A 16,319-nucleotide genomic window follows, 5' to 3' on the forward strand; every position below is an offset into this window, starting at 1 on the left:
GGAGTGGTCGCGCCTTGGAGGCGGGTAGCCTTTGGGGTGGAAGTGTGTTTTGGTGTTATAATGACATTATAATGAGCAAAGTTCATAGAAAGGACAGCATTTCATCAAAATTTGATGAAATGTTGGCTCAGGGTAGCAAGTAGGCGGCTTATCTGTTTCATAGTACCATCTCGTTCCCGTATCTGCTGTACGTCACAAGGCAAGGCCACGGAGGTTACATTTTGTCCTCTCCCTCGTGTAGCTTCACAAGCAGCCTTGTACAGGGAATCTCAGATGTTGCATTCTTCGCATGCCAGCTGCAGCTGTATTCTACCTCAGAAGCCTTTTGATTTTATAACTTTCCTTAATGTGTGAACGATGCTGTAATTTTGGCCATTTTAGTAATTATTCCACACATGGTGTTCTGCATGTGTAAAGACAGAAGAAAACATTTATTACATTGTTGTGCATAGCTATGTTATCACAATGCTTTAAAAAGAATATACGTAGTCCTTACAATAAAATCCTGATTAATGACCAACATGTATTTCCCAATATTCTTGTCCTAAAGAAGAGTAAATAAGGGATAGTTACAAAATTGGAAAGTAGTAGTTGAGATTAGGGGAAAAAGCAAATTTGCTCTTTTCCAAAGCCAGAGGCTAGATGCTATTCCCAGTGAATTATCTTTCTGTTTCAGTGTGCTGAGTAGTTGTAAACTTTAATTTTTGATCATTTGACCTAAAACAGGTGGAGTAGATAACTTCTGTGTATGTAAAATTTTACTTTGTATTGTCTACTGCAGCGGTTATGAACATAAATTGTTTTCTTATTTGTATGAATAAATGCTTGAAATTCAAACTTATGTCCATGTAGGGTCACTACCACTTCTGCAAGGCGCTGTCATTACTGGGGGAACATGAACTAGCTTTGGAAGCTAATGAGAGAGCTCAGGAACTGTGCAAGAATATTCTTGATGGACTTAAGGATCTTATTCAACAAAATGACAAGTTAAAGAAGACATTAGATGAAATCAATGGTAACCTTTTCTGATTTCAAAATCTACCTCGAACATATCAGAATTCCTTCATTGGTAACTTTGTTTTGAAACTAGCTAATTCTTTTTTTTTCTCACCCCCCTCCTTCTATTTAATTTTCTATAGGTATTAAACAACATAAACAGAAACCAAAAAAGTCGCTTCTTGAGAAAAAGTAAGCAATTGTCAAGTGAGCTTTTTTTCTTTTTAATTACCAATGCTTAGTATAAGATTTAAGTAATATATAGCACAGATATTGCTTAAATTTTGTTACCTGCCTGTAAATAAAAATGGAAGGAATAAACTGATCAGAACTGCAACCACAGTGCAGCCTAGGAGTAAAGGGGACTTTTAAGAATTAAATAAGCTATCTTGAGGTGTGTTCTGCTTCCAAGCAGTTTCCTTCAGCATTGTTTTACCCATGTTGGAAATAACAGGAAATGGTTATGTTTTCATGGGGTTTTTTTGTCCTCCCAACCTGAAATACTTTGCTGTTGAGGAAATTTTGTGCCTGAAAATGTCAGTGCAATCACACCCACCTTTTAATGTTAACTTTGCTATATAAAGTTTGCTAGGAGATGAAGCTGATTTGAGGAAATGAATGCAAATGCATTTTGGCAATGGTAAAAATGAATGTGTATGCTAATTTGTGTGAACTTGGTTTTGCCACGTCTATTCTGTGCTTTTGCCCATGCCCAGAGAGAGTAAGAGAGATTCCAAATTCAGATTCAGCCAAGTTACAATATATGCCATAACTTTTGTATTAAACATTTTTCTGAAAGATCTTTTTGATTTTTGTTGATATCCTTGTAGTGATGTGCTATCTGTCATTCAAAAACAGTACAGTAAGTAAACTACTAAACAGCTTTTTGTAAACCTGAAAATTCTGGAGGAACTTAAATTTGTTTCCCTTCTGTAGTGCACAAATAAAATGTGGCCTAGGGCAAGACTAACTTTTTTTTTTAATTAATTATTTTTTTAAAAAAGTGCGGTAATTCAGGTCTTGTCCCTTTTATAGAAAATGGTGCTTTTTTTGGTTGTTATGTATTTGCATAACTTCAGACTGTGCAATTTGAAGGTATAAACAATGGCTATTTCATCAAATCCTTTAAATATTCTTATGCCATTACACTTCTACGAGGGGTAGACTTCTTGTATTCGTCTTTGCTTTTTTCGTGATACATGTATGGTATGTGTCTTGAATACCGGGAAAAGGCATCAACACTGGAAGAACTAGGGTTCTCTCTTTTTACATATCAGAGACTGCAGTTCTTCAGAATCTCATTTAATAATCTCTCAAGAACAAAAAGATATAGAAAAAGACAGAAAGAGAACACAGTCTGATCCTAAAGATCATCATTGTCATCAAAAACATGATACCAAGGTAAGTTACACTACAGCTGGCATTACAAGACTAACAGCGTATTGATTTTCATTGTCCTGGAATGTGTTATTTAATGGTGTGGCTGAAATTTTGCAGCCACTGTGTTTTAATAATTGTATACTTTCTCAGCCAAGTGCCTTTTCTCTGTAATATTTAACTACCAAATGTATGTTCAGAACTTTGTATTTGGAAGGAGGTGTGAGGTGGTTGCTTGAAAGAAGATGTAGGCTGTATGTTATGAGGGGGCGAAGGGTCTCTTTGAGGTTATTGAAAGTGAGACTGAAGTCATGTCTGATTTAATCAACTGTCCAGTCCTGCCTGTCAGTGTGCATTCAGGTGTGGGGTTCCTTTTGGCTTTAGGAAGAGGATTCAGTTAACGTGTAATGGAATTCAGTGGAAGATGCTTTAGCCAAAGTTAATTCATATACAGGGCTTTTGCTATACTGGAGCATGGTTTTGCACTGATACTGTGACACTATGGTATTTGCATGGTTATAGACTGTTATTTTAATGCTGTGTAAACAGATTTCTTTTGTATGGGGAAAGCGTTGGTTAACTGGATTGTATTTAAAGCTAGAGTTTGTGGTTCTCAAATATCTGTTTGGCTTGTGTGTTTAAAACAAGTGTATAGTGCTAAAATGCAAGATGGACTTGTGTTGTTTTGGTAGGCCTTTGTCATTCTTTATATTCATTCTCTCAATTTAAAAGACTGTTTATAAGTGCAAATATTCTACTAGATTATTAACTTTTCTGGTGTGGAAGCCTTAAAAGAGGAAGTGAAGCTGTCGCTTGACTTTAGGCTGCTTAAAGAACCACTGCAAAAGGTAGCAGCAAAAGTGGTTTTATTGAAGTAAGGTGTTGTAAAGTGAGGCTTAACAAAGTCTGATGGCAAGGTTCAGTTTTTTACTCTATTGCACAGAGGATATAATAATGATTCAAAGTTACCAATCAAGACCTTACTGCTCTGTGATACAAGGTTATGTGAGGTATTGATCATTTACCAAAGATCTGCAGTTGTAAAGGGTCTCTCAACCTCGAGGAGTAACCTTGAGAAGCGTTCCAACTCAAGGGGAGATCACCACCATGCTGCCAGCTACTTACGAGGGAGAGCTCAAAAAAAGCTCACTTAGGCTGTCATATTTATGGAGTAAAGTGGTTGGGCCGTAATCAAATTATGTGCGATGGAAAAAGTAAGCATAAGACTCCTCGTACCTACAACTTTCTTCATTCCTTGACCAAATTAGTTTGGGAAGAACCATCTGCTGTTTATTGCATGTTAATCACATGATTGGTGTTCTGGTTTCCAAGCTCATGTACAGAAAAGCTCACCATGTCAACCTGTCCCTGTGTGGGTTTTCAAAGAACAGGTTGGAACTAGAGAAGTTCATGGCCTGGTCACAGCGTTGGCCTTTACTTCCTTTGAAGCCTGAACCAAGCTACTCCTTGTTTGGTCAGGGAGCTGAGTGCATCCTTCACAGAAGCTAAATAGAGTAAACTTTGTTCTGGTCATGATTGCTTTTTGTTCCCGAAAAATAATTTAACTAAGGATACCTGTTAGTGAAGGGTGACCAAAGAAATCCGCCAACAAAAGGCTCTAATTTTGCCTTTTAGAAAGTTATTTAACTGTTGAAAGTGTAGTGGCATAGTGTGTTGTCATGGTTTAACCCTGGTAGGCAGCTGAGCCCCATGCAGCTGCTTGCTCACTCCCCTCAGCAGGACAGGAGAGAAAATCCGAAGTGGAAAAAGTGAGAAAACTCGTGGGTTGAGATAAAGACAGTTTAACAGGCAAAGCAAAAACTGCACACACAAGCAAAGCAAATAAAGGAATTCATTCACTACTTCCAGGCAGATGTTTAGCTGTTCCAGGAAAACATAGCTTCATCATGCATAATGGTTGCTTGGGAAGACAGATGCCATAACTCAGAACTTCCTCCCCTTTCTCCTTTCCTCCCCCAGCTTTTATTGCTGTGCATGACATCATATGGTACAGGATATGCCTTTGGTCAGTTGGGGTCAGCTGTCTTGGCTGTGTCCCCTCCCAGCTTGTTGTGCGCTCCCAACCTACTCGCTGTCAGGGCAGTGTGTGAAACAGAAAAGGTCTTGATGCTGTGCAAGCACTGCTCAGCAATAGCTAAAACATCCCTGTGTTATCAACAGTTTTAATCCAAATGTAAAACACAGCACCATATGAGCTGCTATGAGGACAGCTAACTTTCTCCCAGCCAAAACTAGTACATATGTTTTTATTCCTTAAAAAACAAACACGCTCCCCCCAAAAAAGTGGACAGTTGGGGGATTCTGGTGGTGCTTAACTTAGTTTAGACGGGTTTCACTAGTGGATGTCAGTGGTATATCCCAGCTGTTGCTTAGTGCCTATCTCATGTCCAGTATCATGGGGAGCCTGCAAACCGTTCCTGTGCATAAATTTTCCTGAGTACGCTGCTTTGCTAGATGCATGCAGACTGCGACATGGAATTAAAAATTTAATAATCAACCTCCAGTTTGCTTACAGACAGTTCTTCTCTTTCACACTAATTATTAGTTTAAAAAAAAATTTGCTCCTCTTCCTGATTGTCTCTACCATTATTATTGTAAGCTAATTAATAAACTGTTTGTTATAATTTAGCCTATAAAGTGTGTTATAAATAAGCTATATAATATAGAAAACAAAATGATAAAGAATGTGAGTCCACTAGCAAGGTCAAAACAATTTAGCATGCGCCTGTGAAAAAACAACACTTTTCCGGTTTCACAGGAGGGCGGGGCAGCAAAAAAGATGACTCGTTAGTGGGGAAAATGAAACCACCGTACAAGGGCAAAGGGAAGGAAACGAAAGTTTGAACTTGTTGAAAAAGAAAGCCATCTCTAGAACACACAAGAAGTGCTTTAAGATTTGTAACTGTCTTATGAAAACTTTCATCTGCTTTTATGCTATGAAAATCTTCATAATGTAGGTCGATGTAAATTTAACTTCCTTTAGGATGAATATTACTGCAAAAAAGGCTAGTATTTATCAGACTAGTAGGTAATATAAATTGGGGGGGGGAAGTTAAAATGTACAAACACACTTTGATTAATTAAGTGATTTTTCTTTACGCCTTGATTGGGGACATAAAATACCACATTATCATGGTGATTTCTTTGTTTAAATTTTAGAGTTTCTGGGGTTTTTTTCTTTGTTAAATTGTAATATCTGTTTGTTTTTTGTTATCTGTATAAAACCAAACTAACGTATTTGTCATTAGGTGACTGACATCCCAAGAGCAGAAAGCAAAGGTTGGTCTCTGGAGTTTCCACCAAGTGAGTTTGTTATTTATCAAGTCTGAGTCGGTTCTTCCCTTGCTGTTGCTATTATTAATAAGTAAAAGTGTATCTAGTGTTATTTTCACAACAGTAACTTACCATGTTTCACTACCTTTCCTGTTAGTGTACAGTTACTTGTCTTGTGTGTTTCTGTCTTATTTCCTTCATGCTTTTATAGTTTCAATCTACTTTACATGGATGAATTCAGAATTGAAACTGGAACTAAAAAGTAGAATGCTGAGTCACTGGCTAGAAATGCCTTCCCTCCTTCTGAGACAGGTACAGGATCTAAAAGGGTCTAAATTCAAGAGAAGTGTGTGGGTAGTTTCAATATTCATAATTCATTTGTGATTACTAAAAGCTCCATATAGATCCTTAAGAAAATAATCCTGCACTTGTGAAGGAGGCTACAAAATATTTGTTAGAGTGGAACTTTAGCTACAAACTTTAAGAGGTATAAGTTGGTGTGATTTATTGTTCATGGGTTGGTTTTTTTTTTAATGAATTAAAAAACAAAACAAAACCAACCCTTTTATAGAGAGAACTCCCACGCCCCAGAGCTCCCACTGTGCCAGAACTACTTTTCTGTGGTGAAAGTGAAGTGCAAGCAGTTTTGATCTTCAAAGTGAAATCTTTTCCTGAATTTTGATTGTTTTTTTTTTTATCACCTTCTAAACCTGCTGTAACCAAGAAAGCATAAGATATTTCCCTGACATTCAGAATTGTTCCTATTTATAATGTTTGTATGGAATACTGCTACTGGATCTGGACCAGCTGCATTCTCGCGCCGTATTCTGAAGTTGTGACCTCCAAGGCAGCAGGTCCTTCTAGTCCTGACCATGCAACAGTCTGAAGTCAGTGCTCAGCTGTACTGTTCTTTGTAGTTCACGTACTTAAATACTTTGCTGAGTAGGTGCCAAAGTGCAGAGCACTTCAAAATTTGATTTTAGGAAGCCAGTGAATATATATTAGAAAATATTATTTTAAAATGACCAGTAGGAGGGGTGATCTTGCTCGTGTGGGCTTTGGATGAATGTGAACATCATGAAGAATGAAGTATTGGGAGATGGAAAATGTGTGAAGGGTTGCAAAAGAAGAGTCAAGGCAAATTTCTTGAAAAGATGTTGTGTGGTAGGATCATTAAAAAAAAAAAAAAGAAACTACAAAGTGTTGAAGGAACTTATTGGAGAAAGCATAAATCAGGGAAGTGTTTTAGAAAGGGGAAGTCAGGCTCTGTAAGACACATCAGTTTTGAGGAAGTATATGTAGATGCTACAAAGGGGCAAAATAAGAAATGCGCAGAGGCCATAGGGAATTTTGAAGGAGATTGAAGCAAGTGACAACTAAGTGAATCCAGACATTTTCCTGAGCAAGAAGGTGCGGTCTGAAGAGTAATGGAGTCTGAAAACACATTACAAAACAAAGCTTTATTGAGGCAGTGGAAAAGATCAGCAACAACATGCCCATAATGGTGACCTGCCCAATCACAGGTAGCAAACGCAGGATTATAAGTGATGCTCTGGCTCCAGCAGACTGCCAGGGATGCTTGGTGTCCAGGTCACCTGGCAGCAAGACCAAAACGTGCAAATACCTTTTGAATGCGAGTAAGAATTAGGCTGCCCCTTGGCTCCACCAGCGGTAGTGGGATTTGAGGGAACTGTACTTTCACATGAAAAATGTGGGCAGCGTCCTGCTGCCCATGTTGGTCAGGGGGCAGGGTGTCAGCAGTCTCTCTCTGCTGCTGATACTGGTCAAGGGCAGGATGTCGGCGGTCTGTGTATGCTGCTGATACTGGTGAAGCAGCAGGGTGCCAGAAGGATAGCTGAGTTTGAGAGGTTGAGGAGGGAAGAGAGATAATGAAAAGTGAAACGTAGGGGAGAGAACTGAAAATTATTGTAGACTAAAGAGATCATAGCACTATGAAATGTTCCATTGAATGTAGTAATTTAAAAAAAACCCTGTGCTGATTCCACGTTTGTTTTTTTTTTTTTCCTGTTCTTTTCTTCCTCCTCCTCTCCCCCTCCTACTTATTATGTCAGTACTGATGTAGAAGAAAATATTTGATTTGGCTTTGATTTGAAAGGAGGAGCTACATTGTGAATAACTAGCTGATACAAGTTTACTGTGGGTAGGGAAGAATAGCTTTTGTTTTCTTAGCCTTTGTTCACTTAAGGGCTTAAGACTTGCAGGAGAGTTAATGTAAAGGAACTTTATGCCACTGTATTTTATCTTAAAGTTACTGTCCTTTTTAATTTCAGTTTTTGTCTGCATGTACTATTTTTTTGAGCGTGTATACATTTCTGTTAAATATCTTTGTTTGCTCCTAATGGGAATGTCTAGCAAAAGCAATACTTCTCCTACTAATATTTTAAAATGTTTGTGGGGTAAGTGAATCATCTTTGCCATTGAATTAATATATCTCCTGAAGTATTCTAATTATAATTCAGCGGGATTTTCGTGTTACTTTTGTTTGAAAGTATTTTTTAAAAATCTGAGAGTAGTATCTTTTTAAGTTGCGTAGTATATGGGAATAGTAGTTTCTGTAGGAAATTTTTTGTTGAATGGCTTTTAAAATTCAGTGAAAAAATAGTGCTGATTAATTCATTCTTTGGTTGGTGAGAGGGAAGGCTTGTGTTCCTTTATTTTCATTAAGATTTTGTTTTGAATGATAGATTGGTTCCTTAAGGGAAGGGAACCTATGTAATGAAGAAAAGGTAATACATCTCTATCTCTAAAAGGTTAAATGATGATATGCTTGAAGTGTTTTCTGGCTTTCAAAAGGATTATTGTTTTCCATCATTTAAATGTCTCTATTTCAAGGAATTTGTAGTGATTATTAGTGTAGCTTTGGAGTTTTTAATGTGTATGAAATGTTTCAACAGACACCTATTCAGACTCCTGTGTGACAATTTTAAGAAATGGTTCATGAAATAATTCTGAACATGTTCTGTCTTCATGACGCTTGATTTTTTTGTTCTGATTAATTTAAATTTTATGTCATTAAGTAGTTTTTTAATGAAAAATCCCTTTGGCACAAGACATAAAGTGCGTATGCATATGATTTAACTTGAGAAATGAGTACATGAGACATCCCACTGGCTTAAGCAAGATTACTCAAATGGGTAGATCTGTATTTTTCCGTGGTGTTTTCCGGTATTTTTTTATCATATAAAATACTTCTCTGAAGTCATGAAATAAACATTTGTAAGCATAGATAGTTACTGAAACTTTATATGTAAGATTAATAACTCCTTTTTTTCAAATTTGATTTTATGGTAGTTCAGCATAAGCGTAATAACAAAGGCACAGCTACCTAAATCATTAAATATTGCTTGCTTATATTTGGATTCCAGTGCTCGAATGGCTTGAATCCAGGTGCTAGACTGTATGTTGTCTGTGTGATTGTGTCCAGTACTAGGAAGCTACAGTTACCTTCTAAACTGCTCCTGAAAGATTATAGCTGGAACTATCCCTTCTTGGAACAGGTAGCTGAGTCAGAAGGCAGCATTCTTATATGCCTTGTAAAATCCATTACGTTTAACTAGCAAAAAAATCTGCTGTTCCTCACCCCTTCAGCTTACCATGTGTAATAAGGAATACCTGTGATGTGATGCTCAGCAGTTCTGCAACTGCATTTGACAGCAGCTTGTTGATTCCTTATGAGGTTGGGGTTTTTTTGCCTTGCTTGTCTAGTTGTCTGGTTACTAGAAGGCAGCTCTCCCATAAGTGGAGTCTGTCACTGTTGCTGTTGAGTCATTGATGCCTTGTAAAGTTCTGACTTTAAAATTCTTGAAAATTAAAAACTTCATTACTTAATCATGAGCATGCATGTGCACATTCAGATGCCTAATGTTACGCTTTAATTCCACAGAAAATGGTTGAGGGTTTATTTTGTAGTTAATGGCATGGCTTCCTGGGTTTGACCAATTGCAATAAAGTTTTAAAACGTGTTTTCTTCTTTCTTGTTACTAATGACTTGTTTACTCAGCTTGTAGAGCCCTATAACTACTCAACAACAGTGTTAGATCTCTGAAATTGTGAAGTGTATTAGTAAAGTTTTATGCTAAGTGTTAAGTTTCAGAGTTAGAAATGAATCAGTATCACGTGATGGATTCTTTCTTGTCTTTGTGATCCAGTATTTCCGCATTGTCAAACTTTTTTTGTTTTGTAATCAGGGACATTTATCTTTATCTGACTCATGTTTATATTTCTAAGATTAATGTGGGTTGAATTTAACTCCTTTAGCAATGTATTTTTGAAGTAGCAGACTTTGTAAAATTTCTGTAGTCAGTCTTGAACATACACAGTGATCTCTTATTCCCTTTAAAAATTCTAGTTATCAACTAATAGTGTATAATATCAACCGTGGGTTTGTATAACATACTGATTTCTTTAGCTTGTAGTCCACTTTAATAGTTGTTACAAATATTGTAGAGTCAGATCATATGTTACAAAATCTTAAGATTCTTCTGTTTATTTGAAGTATCTTTCCCCTTTATAGGATTAATAAAGTCTTACACTAATTAATAAAAATAATATCAAATTCGTACTGTAACAGGAGGCTTTTAAAAAAACTTCTTGGTTGTGTTAGTTTTCAATATTGTAAATGTTTAAGATCTGTTATTTATAAAGCAAAATGTCAGTTCTGAGTGCACTTCTTTGCCTTTGTTTTAGGTGATGGTCATTTTGTTTGAAATACTTTTTCTCCTTACAGGCCAAAGTCATCAAAACAAAGGAAGGCCAAAACCCAAAACTGGTGATTCTGAAAAAACAAGGTAAGAAACTTTATTTACTTTTTAATTTATTATTATTTTGAGTTATTTTATGTAGCACTTAAAAATTAATTAATGCAACTTTGACTTGCTGCTTGCTCTTTGCTAATTGCTTTGTTAATACTGTTTACATACTCTTCAGGATATAGTTCATGTTAGGATAGCTGATTAAAGTTAACAAAATTCCAGTTTTCACGAAGAGCCTGAGTTATTACTTGAAAACTAAATATTTTCCAAAGCTCAGTTGAATTTTAGTAAATTAAGGTATAATTTTAATAACCACTGTTTAAAAACTGTTGCCCAAAAGCAAGTCACACAGTGTAGCCATAACAAAATACATTCTTCTTTTACAGCAAAAGACAATAGAAATCTTGTTCTAATTGTTACATTCAAACTTACGCCACAACATAGCTCACCCTTATCTTATTTTCAAGGCCTTTTTGTGCTAATTCTGCTCTTTGTACTAAATAATTGTTAAAACTTCTCTGACACTAAATATGCCTACTACGAAGAAGAGATCTGACTGCGAGGAAAGCATTGTAAGTCAGTCTCAGAATGGAACACTAGAAAAGAATTTTCACTTAGAGTTCTTCAATTTTTTGTAGATTTGAATTTTCACCTAAAGCATATCAATGTCTAATTTTAAGTACCTGAATACTCCCCGTAGAACACGCTGAATGTAAATCAGTATGTTTGATGGTCTGGGGCCAAAAGTAAATTAATTGGGGTAAAAAGCACTATAGATTTTTATTAACAAAATTTGTGCTTCAATCTGTAATAACATTTAGAATACTGTTTAAAAAAAGAAATAATTATTTCCAGCGATACTGGGGCCAACGTGCTCCAAATGGGTTTGGGGAAATCGGTGCATTTATAGATGGTTCCATGTGCCAACGTATCTCTTCATCTAATAGGTAGTTCAGCAGTAAAGAACTGTTACTGCTGACTTATTTGTAAGATGACTGAAGCAAATGATGGCTTACCACTTGAGGCCATGCAGAGGTGGAAGCTTTCCGTGTTTTAACCTGAGCTGTGAAATGAGCCAACTTAAGCTCTGACTGTGCTTTCTTGCTTGTATATTTCTTCAGCTAGGGTTTTTTAGTTGTGTTTAGGATGAGGGGTACAGCAAAATAAGCTGTTTACAATGAAATAGGAAAGTTTCCATTAAATGGTAATTCTTAAAGGCAGATTTCTCATGTGGAAGAGTCCAAGCCTTTAGGAAACCTGATTATCCCCAGTTCTAATCTTAGTATGACTGCAAAACCTACCATCTTTTAATATATATGTATATATGTTACAGTACAATCCTTTTGTTTTTCCATAACTCTTTTTGAATACCACTGTAGGTAGGACAATTGAAACTTTGTCCTAAGAGAGGGCATTTATGTTATTTAACTGGGTTGGCACTGACTTCTTTGTTCTTTCAATTTGAGAGGAGGGGAAAAACGTTAGAATTCACCATGAGAATAAATCCTCTTTAAAGTAATTGAACCATCTATAAAATTGCTTCTTTCATGGGGAAGTTTTAGATCTATAAAAAACATGCTATTTCTCAACAAGCAAGGTGCATGGTCAGTTACAATTTTATCTCCATTTCTGTAATTAGCAGGTTGCTTGGCTTCCAAAAATCTAGACAATCCTCTGACTCTGTAAAGAATTTAGCTCAGATGACGAGTGTTTCATGCCTTTGAATGTAGGACAGAACCAAACATATATTAGCAAAAGGCAAAACAGCAGCATTAAGGATTGAGTAGCAAGCTTAGCATTGCGGACTTAGAGTATTAAGCAATACTTTGCCTCTTCATTATACTTTCTCTATTCTCTAGTTGCACATGACGTTTCTGCTGCAATAGTGGAAAGGAAGAGCTGGGATGAACAACTCTGTTCCTCTCTTTTCTGCTCTCCCTGCCCCCACCATGTGTAGCTGCTACATGTATTTGATTTTAAGCAGTGGTTGTGCTAGGATAAAGGATCTTGTACTTAAGAAAAGTAGAGAAGGATAAAGCAGCTTAAGCACCTTCTTATACTCCTGCCTTTGGTATAGGGAAGTTCTCTAGTCTCACCTATCCCACCCTCTCATAAGACCAACTCAGCAGAGAATAAGATGGAGAAGATAAAAGAAAACAAATAAAATGATGGAGAAGACTGCTACTTCCCTGAAGCCCTAGTGATTCCACAGCCAGAAGTGTATGAACTATACGAATAGTATTGTAACCCTTGATAGCATTATAGTACATGTTGTTGAGATTGTGAAAGTGTGCCATAATAATCTCTATTACGCAAATGTGATAAAAGCGCAGAAATTTCTTTTTCTGGAAATTAAGATTACATGTAAAGTACATGTACAAACTCATGATGCCATTGTCCTGTTGTTTGTAGAGATCACTTTGATTTGAAGACAGAGTCTAAAGCCATCCAAGATAAACTCTTCTGTACTGTGCAACAGGTAACTGGGAATTCATTAGCATATGACCTTAAGAGTAAGTGTTCTGTCACCTTTTAATAACACTGTCCAAAAACTTGGTTCATTCAAAAATTTAATGCTTCATGCTTGGCCCAACTTCTACCAGGAGACAAGGATTATGCGATTACACTGCTTTGTACTGTCTCATTGCTGGTAGTCTTCTTTTTGCTTCTCCTCCTTACCCTCCCATAAGACTTCACACTGGAAATTAGAGTCACAAAACTCAGTGTAGTTATCGAATAACTTAGCTGGAACCATGGGTTAGTAATATAGCTCACTTTTATTTTAATTTGTAAGAAAAACTACAACAATTGCTGGGAATCATTCGGGGATTTATAATAGCCCTCCCAAAGTTCTGACTAAATATGTTTTCTTGTGTCTGATACATACAGTTGGAAATAATCATAGAACATGTTGTTGAACAGTATAGCAGGACACTCTGCCTAGGGGGATGTGTGTGGGGTGTCTTCAACTTCGCCCCACTTGTATGAGTTTGCTGGCAGAAAACTACTAGATGTGTAGGGAGGTCATACTCTCCTTAGTATTGAAGGACACTGAGGATTAGTCTGACTTGGCAGCCCCAGGAGCAGGGTAGGATGTGAAACCAGATGTTCCCAAGAGGAACAAAAGAATGATAAAAATAAACAGTGTTTTGCTGAGCTAGAAGGTTTGGCTTAACAGCAAATGACTGGCAGTCAATCACTTCATACTATACAAACCTAGTCCCATCTTTGAATGGGAGAGGTTCTAGTACACCCCTTCCATAGGAGTGAGTTTGGAATTCCTGCCTCAAGTGGGGACGCCCCTCAGCGTTACCCCTTGAGGCTGAGTGAGAGAGCGCTACCCACAGTTGTCAACATGTGTGAGTAACATCAGTCCTACAAAAATAATTACTTATCAAGCTAGCTTTGAACTGTTGATTTAGTAAATGATAATTATAATGAATAGTAGCTATAGCATTTATACAACAGAGTAGATGTTCTGATTAATGTCCTTTAGCCTGATCACACCATTATCAATTATAATGAAGTTTTTTACTTTGTTTACATATATATAGTTTAGTTTGCCATCCTTAACCCCGTGGGACAAACAGCTGTTTAAAACGCAATAAAATTCATAAATTGAGAATTCTCCTTCTCAGGTCTCGCCAGCAATGAATGATGAGTATCCCAAAGTTCTTGAATTAAATTACGGGGATGTAGATAATTAATCATTTCCTCTCTGTTAATTTGGGGAAGTAAGTACCAGAAATCTCTACTCTGATTAATTACCTCACAAGACAAAATGGATTCAGGAGAAGGTGCAGGTTCTGCCTACACTAAGACCCCTTCTTTACTTTAAAATACCTATTTTTGTAAGGCTAATGCATTACTAGGATTGAAAGTAACGTTTTTAGCTGGCGTAATCAGCCTCATATGTCATCTAGCTTAACATTAAATTAATATAATTTGTTCTGTTCTATAACTGTATGCTCTGACAGCATTACCTTAAATCAGTAGTTCTAGGAAATAAAAATAAGTCTTAATCATTTTTTCATTAATTCATTTCTGCATTTTGGTCTTTTCTGTATGTACTTGCAGTTTCCGCTGTCCCTGCCACTTTTCTTTATGACTGCCATTAGATCATGGGTATTTTCTTGTGTTTGTCCTTTTGGGTCAGTTGACAGGATGAAGACAAAATAAGATCAAAATTCTTAGATGCTTAGGAAAATACATTCTGGACATGCGTTAAATTTAGTATGTCAAAAGCCTAATTCAGTTCACATTAATACAATTAAGTACACCATTAGAATAATGTTTAAAAATTGAGCAACTCAAAATTTGTTATATTCCCTTCTTCCCAAACCTTCCCAGTTTTTCCCTGCCCACGACCACCCTTTGTTCAGAATCCCAGCCTCAAATGTTAACATATGGAATGGGGGTGAAGGGGCAGTTAATGAAAAGCTTGTGAAGCAGGATTACTTAATAGTGAAGATTAATTCATACTGAAATGAGGTAGTGGCCTAAAATACTTAGGTGGGCCTCCTTGGTACTCTGTCTTTTGCTTATGATTGCAGGAGTAGGTGTTGGAGGAGCTTCTTAAATAGCCAGATTACTTCTACCCTGGCACGATGATCTGCTTCCCAAAGCTAATTTTATTTTAGTGTTTCAACGGATCAAGGGAATAGAAGTTCCTAATTCTACAACTGCTTGTCTCGATTTACAGTCTCACTGCTGGAAATTCCCACAGGCTTCAGGAAGAATCTGTAGTGAAAGGCTAATAACATAATGCATTCTGAAACCTTCTAGCGTTAACTATTAACCTAGGTGGAGTGAAATTGTAGGCAGAAGTAGTTGTCAGGTTTTTCAAAAATATTTGTACACAAAATGGAGTGTACAAGTGAGGAAAGGCATAAGCCTGGGCTTGTTGTTTTTTTTTTTTTTTAATATGTAAGGATTAAAATGATGCTTGAATTAAACTTGAAACTTTCTGGAGAGAAAAAGATCTAAATTTAGAACAAAACCTAGATTTTTAAGGGATTAGCAGCAGTAGGTCCATGAAAATCTTAAGTTTGCAGAAGTTGAATTTAAAATGGTTTTATAAAAATGTACCTGATTTGCTGCTTTAAAAGTGGAATCGTAATAAAAATGTAGGAAGTACAGAATTTTAACAGTTGCCTGTTGGATAAGTATTTTAGCAAATAGCTTGCTTGCTTTAAAATAAAAAAAAAAGGAAAAAACTGTTTTCTTTTGGACTTACTATTTTCCTAAATATTTAGGTGGATTTAACTATGTTGCCAGAAGAGGTTAAATCCCTTGTTCGTGATGGTTATACAGCCTTGATGGACCAGCGATGTCACAGCGCTGAACAAGCCTTTTCGCAATTGTTGAGCATTCTAAATCCTTCAGAATTAAAGGTAAACTGAGAGAGTACCTTAGTTTATTAGAGTCATTGAAGTTTATGCTTTCAATAACGTGTTTCATTCTTTCCTTCCACCAGAATAGTCATTGTTATTGAATTGTTGCCTGTGATGTTGACTACAATGCTAAGTGTTTCACTGATAAGTATGCCAAGAAGCTTACAAATGAGAACAGGATAAAAAAACTAATAGTAGCGTTGGATGTATTTTTTGTAATGTTCAGCATACATGCGCATTTCGAGATGCAATCTAAAAAATATTTACCAAAATAATATTCTTATAAGAATAATGTAAGATACTCATCAAGTACCTTATTTGATAAAACAACTACTGTCCATTGTCAGCTTAACCTTTATTCGTAATAATGTAGGGTAAAAAGAATTTAGATTCTTCAGATTAATAGCTCTTTGATAGCAAATACTGTGAAATTTTGTGTTTATGTGTCTAGCCAATCAGCCATTGACCCATTTGTCATCCTATATTT

General features: G+C 36.4%; 1 protein-coding gene across 11 annotated transcripts in view; it reads left to right on the plus strand.

Moving 5' to 3' along the window:
• Nucleotides 1-16,319, plus strand: part of TTC3 (tetratricopeptide repeat domain 3) — a 66,356-nt gene that overhangs the window by 17,529 nt on the left and 32,508 nt on the right. For 10 of the 11 annotated variants that reach the window (XM_074601967.1, XM_074601975.1, XM_074601947.1 and 7 more), the window contains 7 exons: nt 853-1,015; nt 1,140-1,188; nt 2,274-2,397; nt 5,643-5,697; nt 10,415-10,475; nt 12,852-12,918; nt 15,695-15,832. In XM_074601967.1, the coding sequence (XP_074458068.1) occupies nt 853-1,015; nt 1,140-1,188; nt 2,274-2,397; nt 5,643-5,697; nt 10,415-10,475; nt 12,852-12,918; nt 15,695-15,832 (657 nt within the window). Of the gene's footprint in view, nt 1-852; nt 1,016-1,139; nt 1,189-2,273; nt 2,398-5,642; nt 5,698-7,794; nt 8,085-10,414; nt 10,476-12,851; nt 12,919-15,694; nt 15,833-16,319 lie in introns of those variants that run through there. The other variant, XM_074602030.1, reaches the window with a different exon arrangement.

The sequence above is a fragment of the Larus michahellis genome, chromosome 1 (genome assembly GCF_964199755.1).
Source record: "Larus michahellis chromosome 1, bLarMic1.1, whole genome shotgun sequence".
Lineage (NCBI taxonomy): Eukaryota > Metazoa > Chordata > Aves > Charadriiformes > Laridae > Larus > Larus michahellis.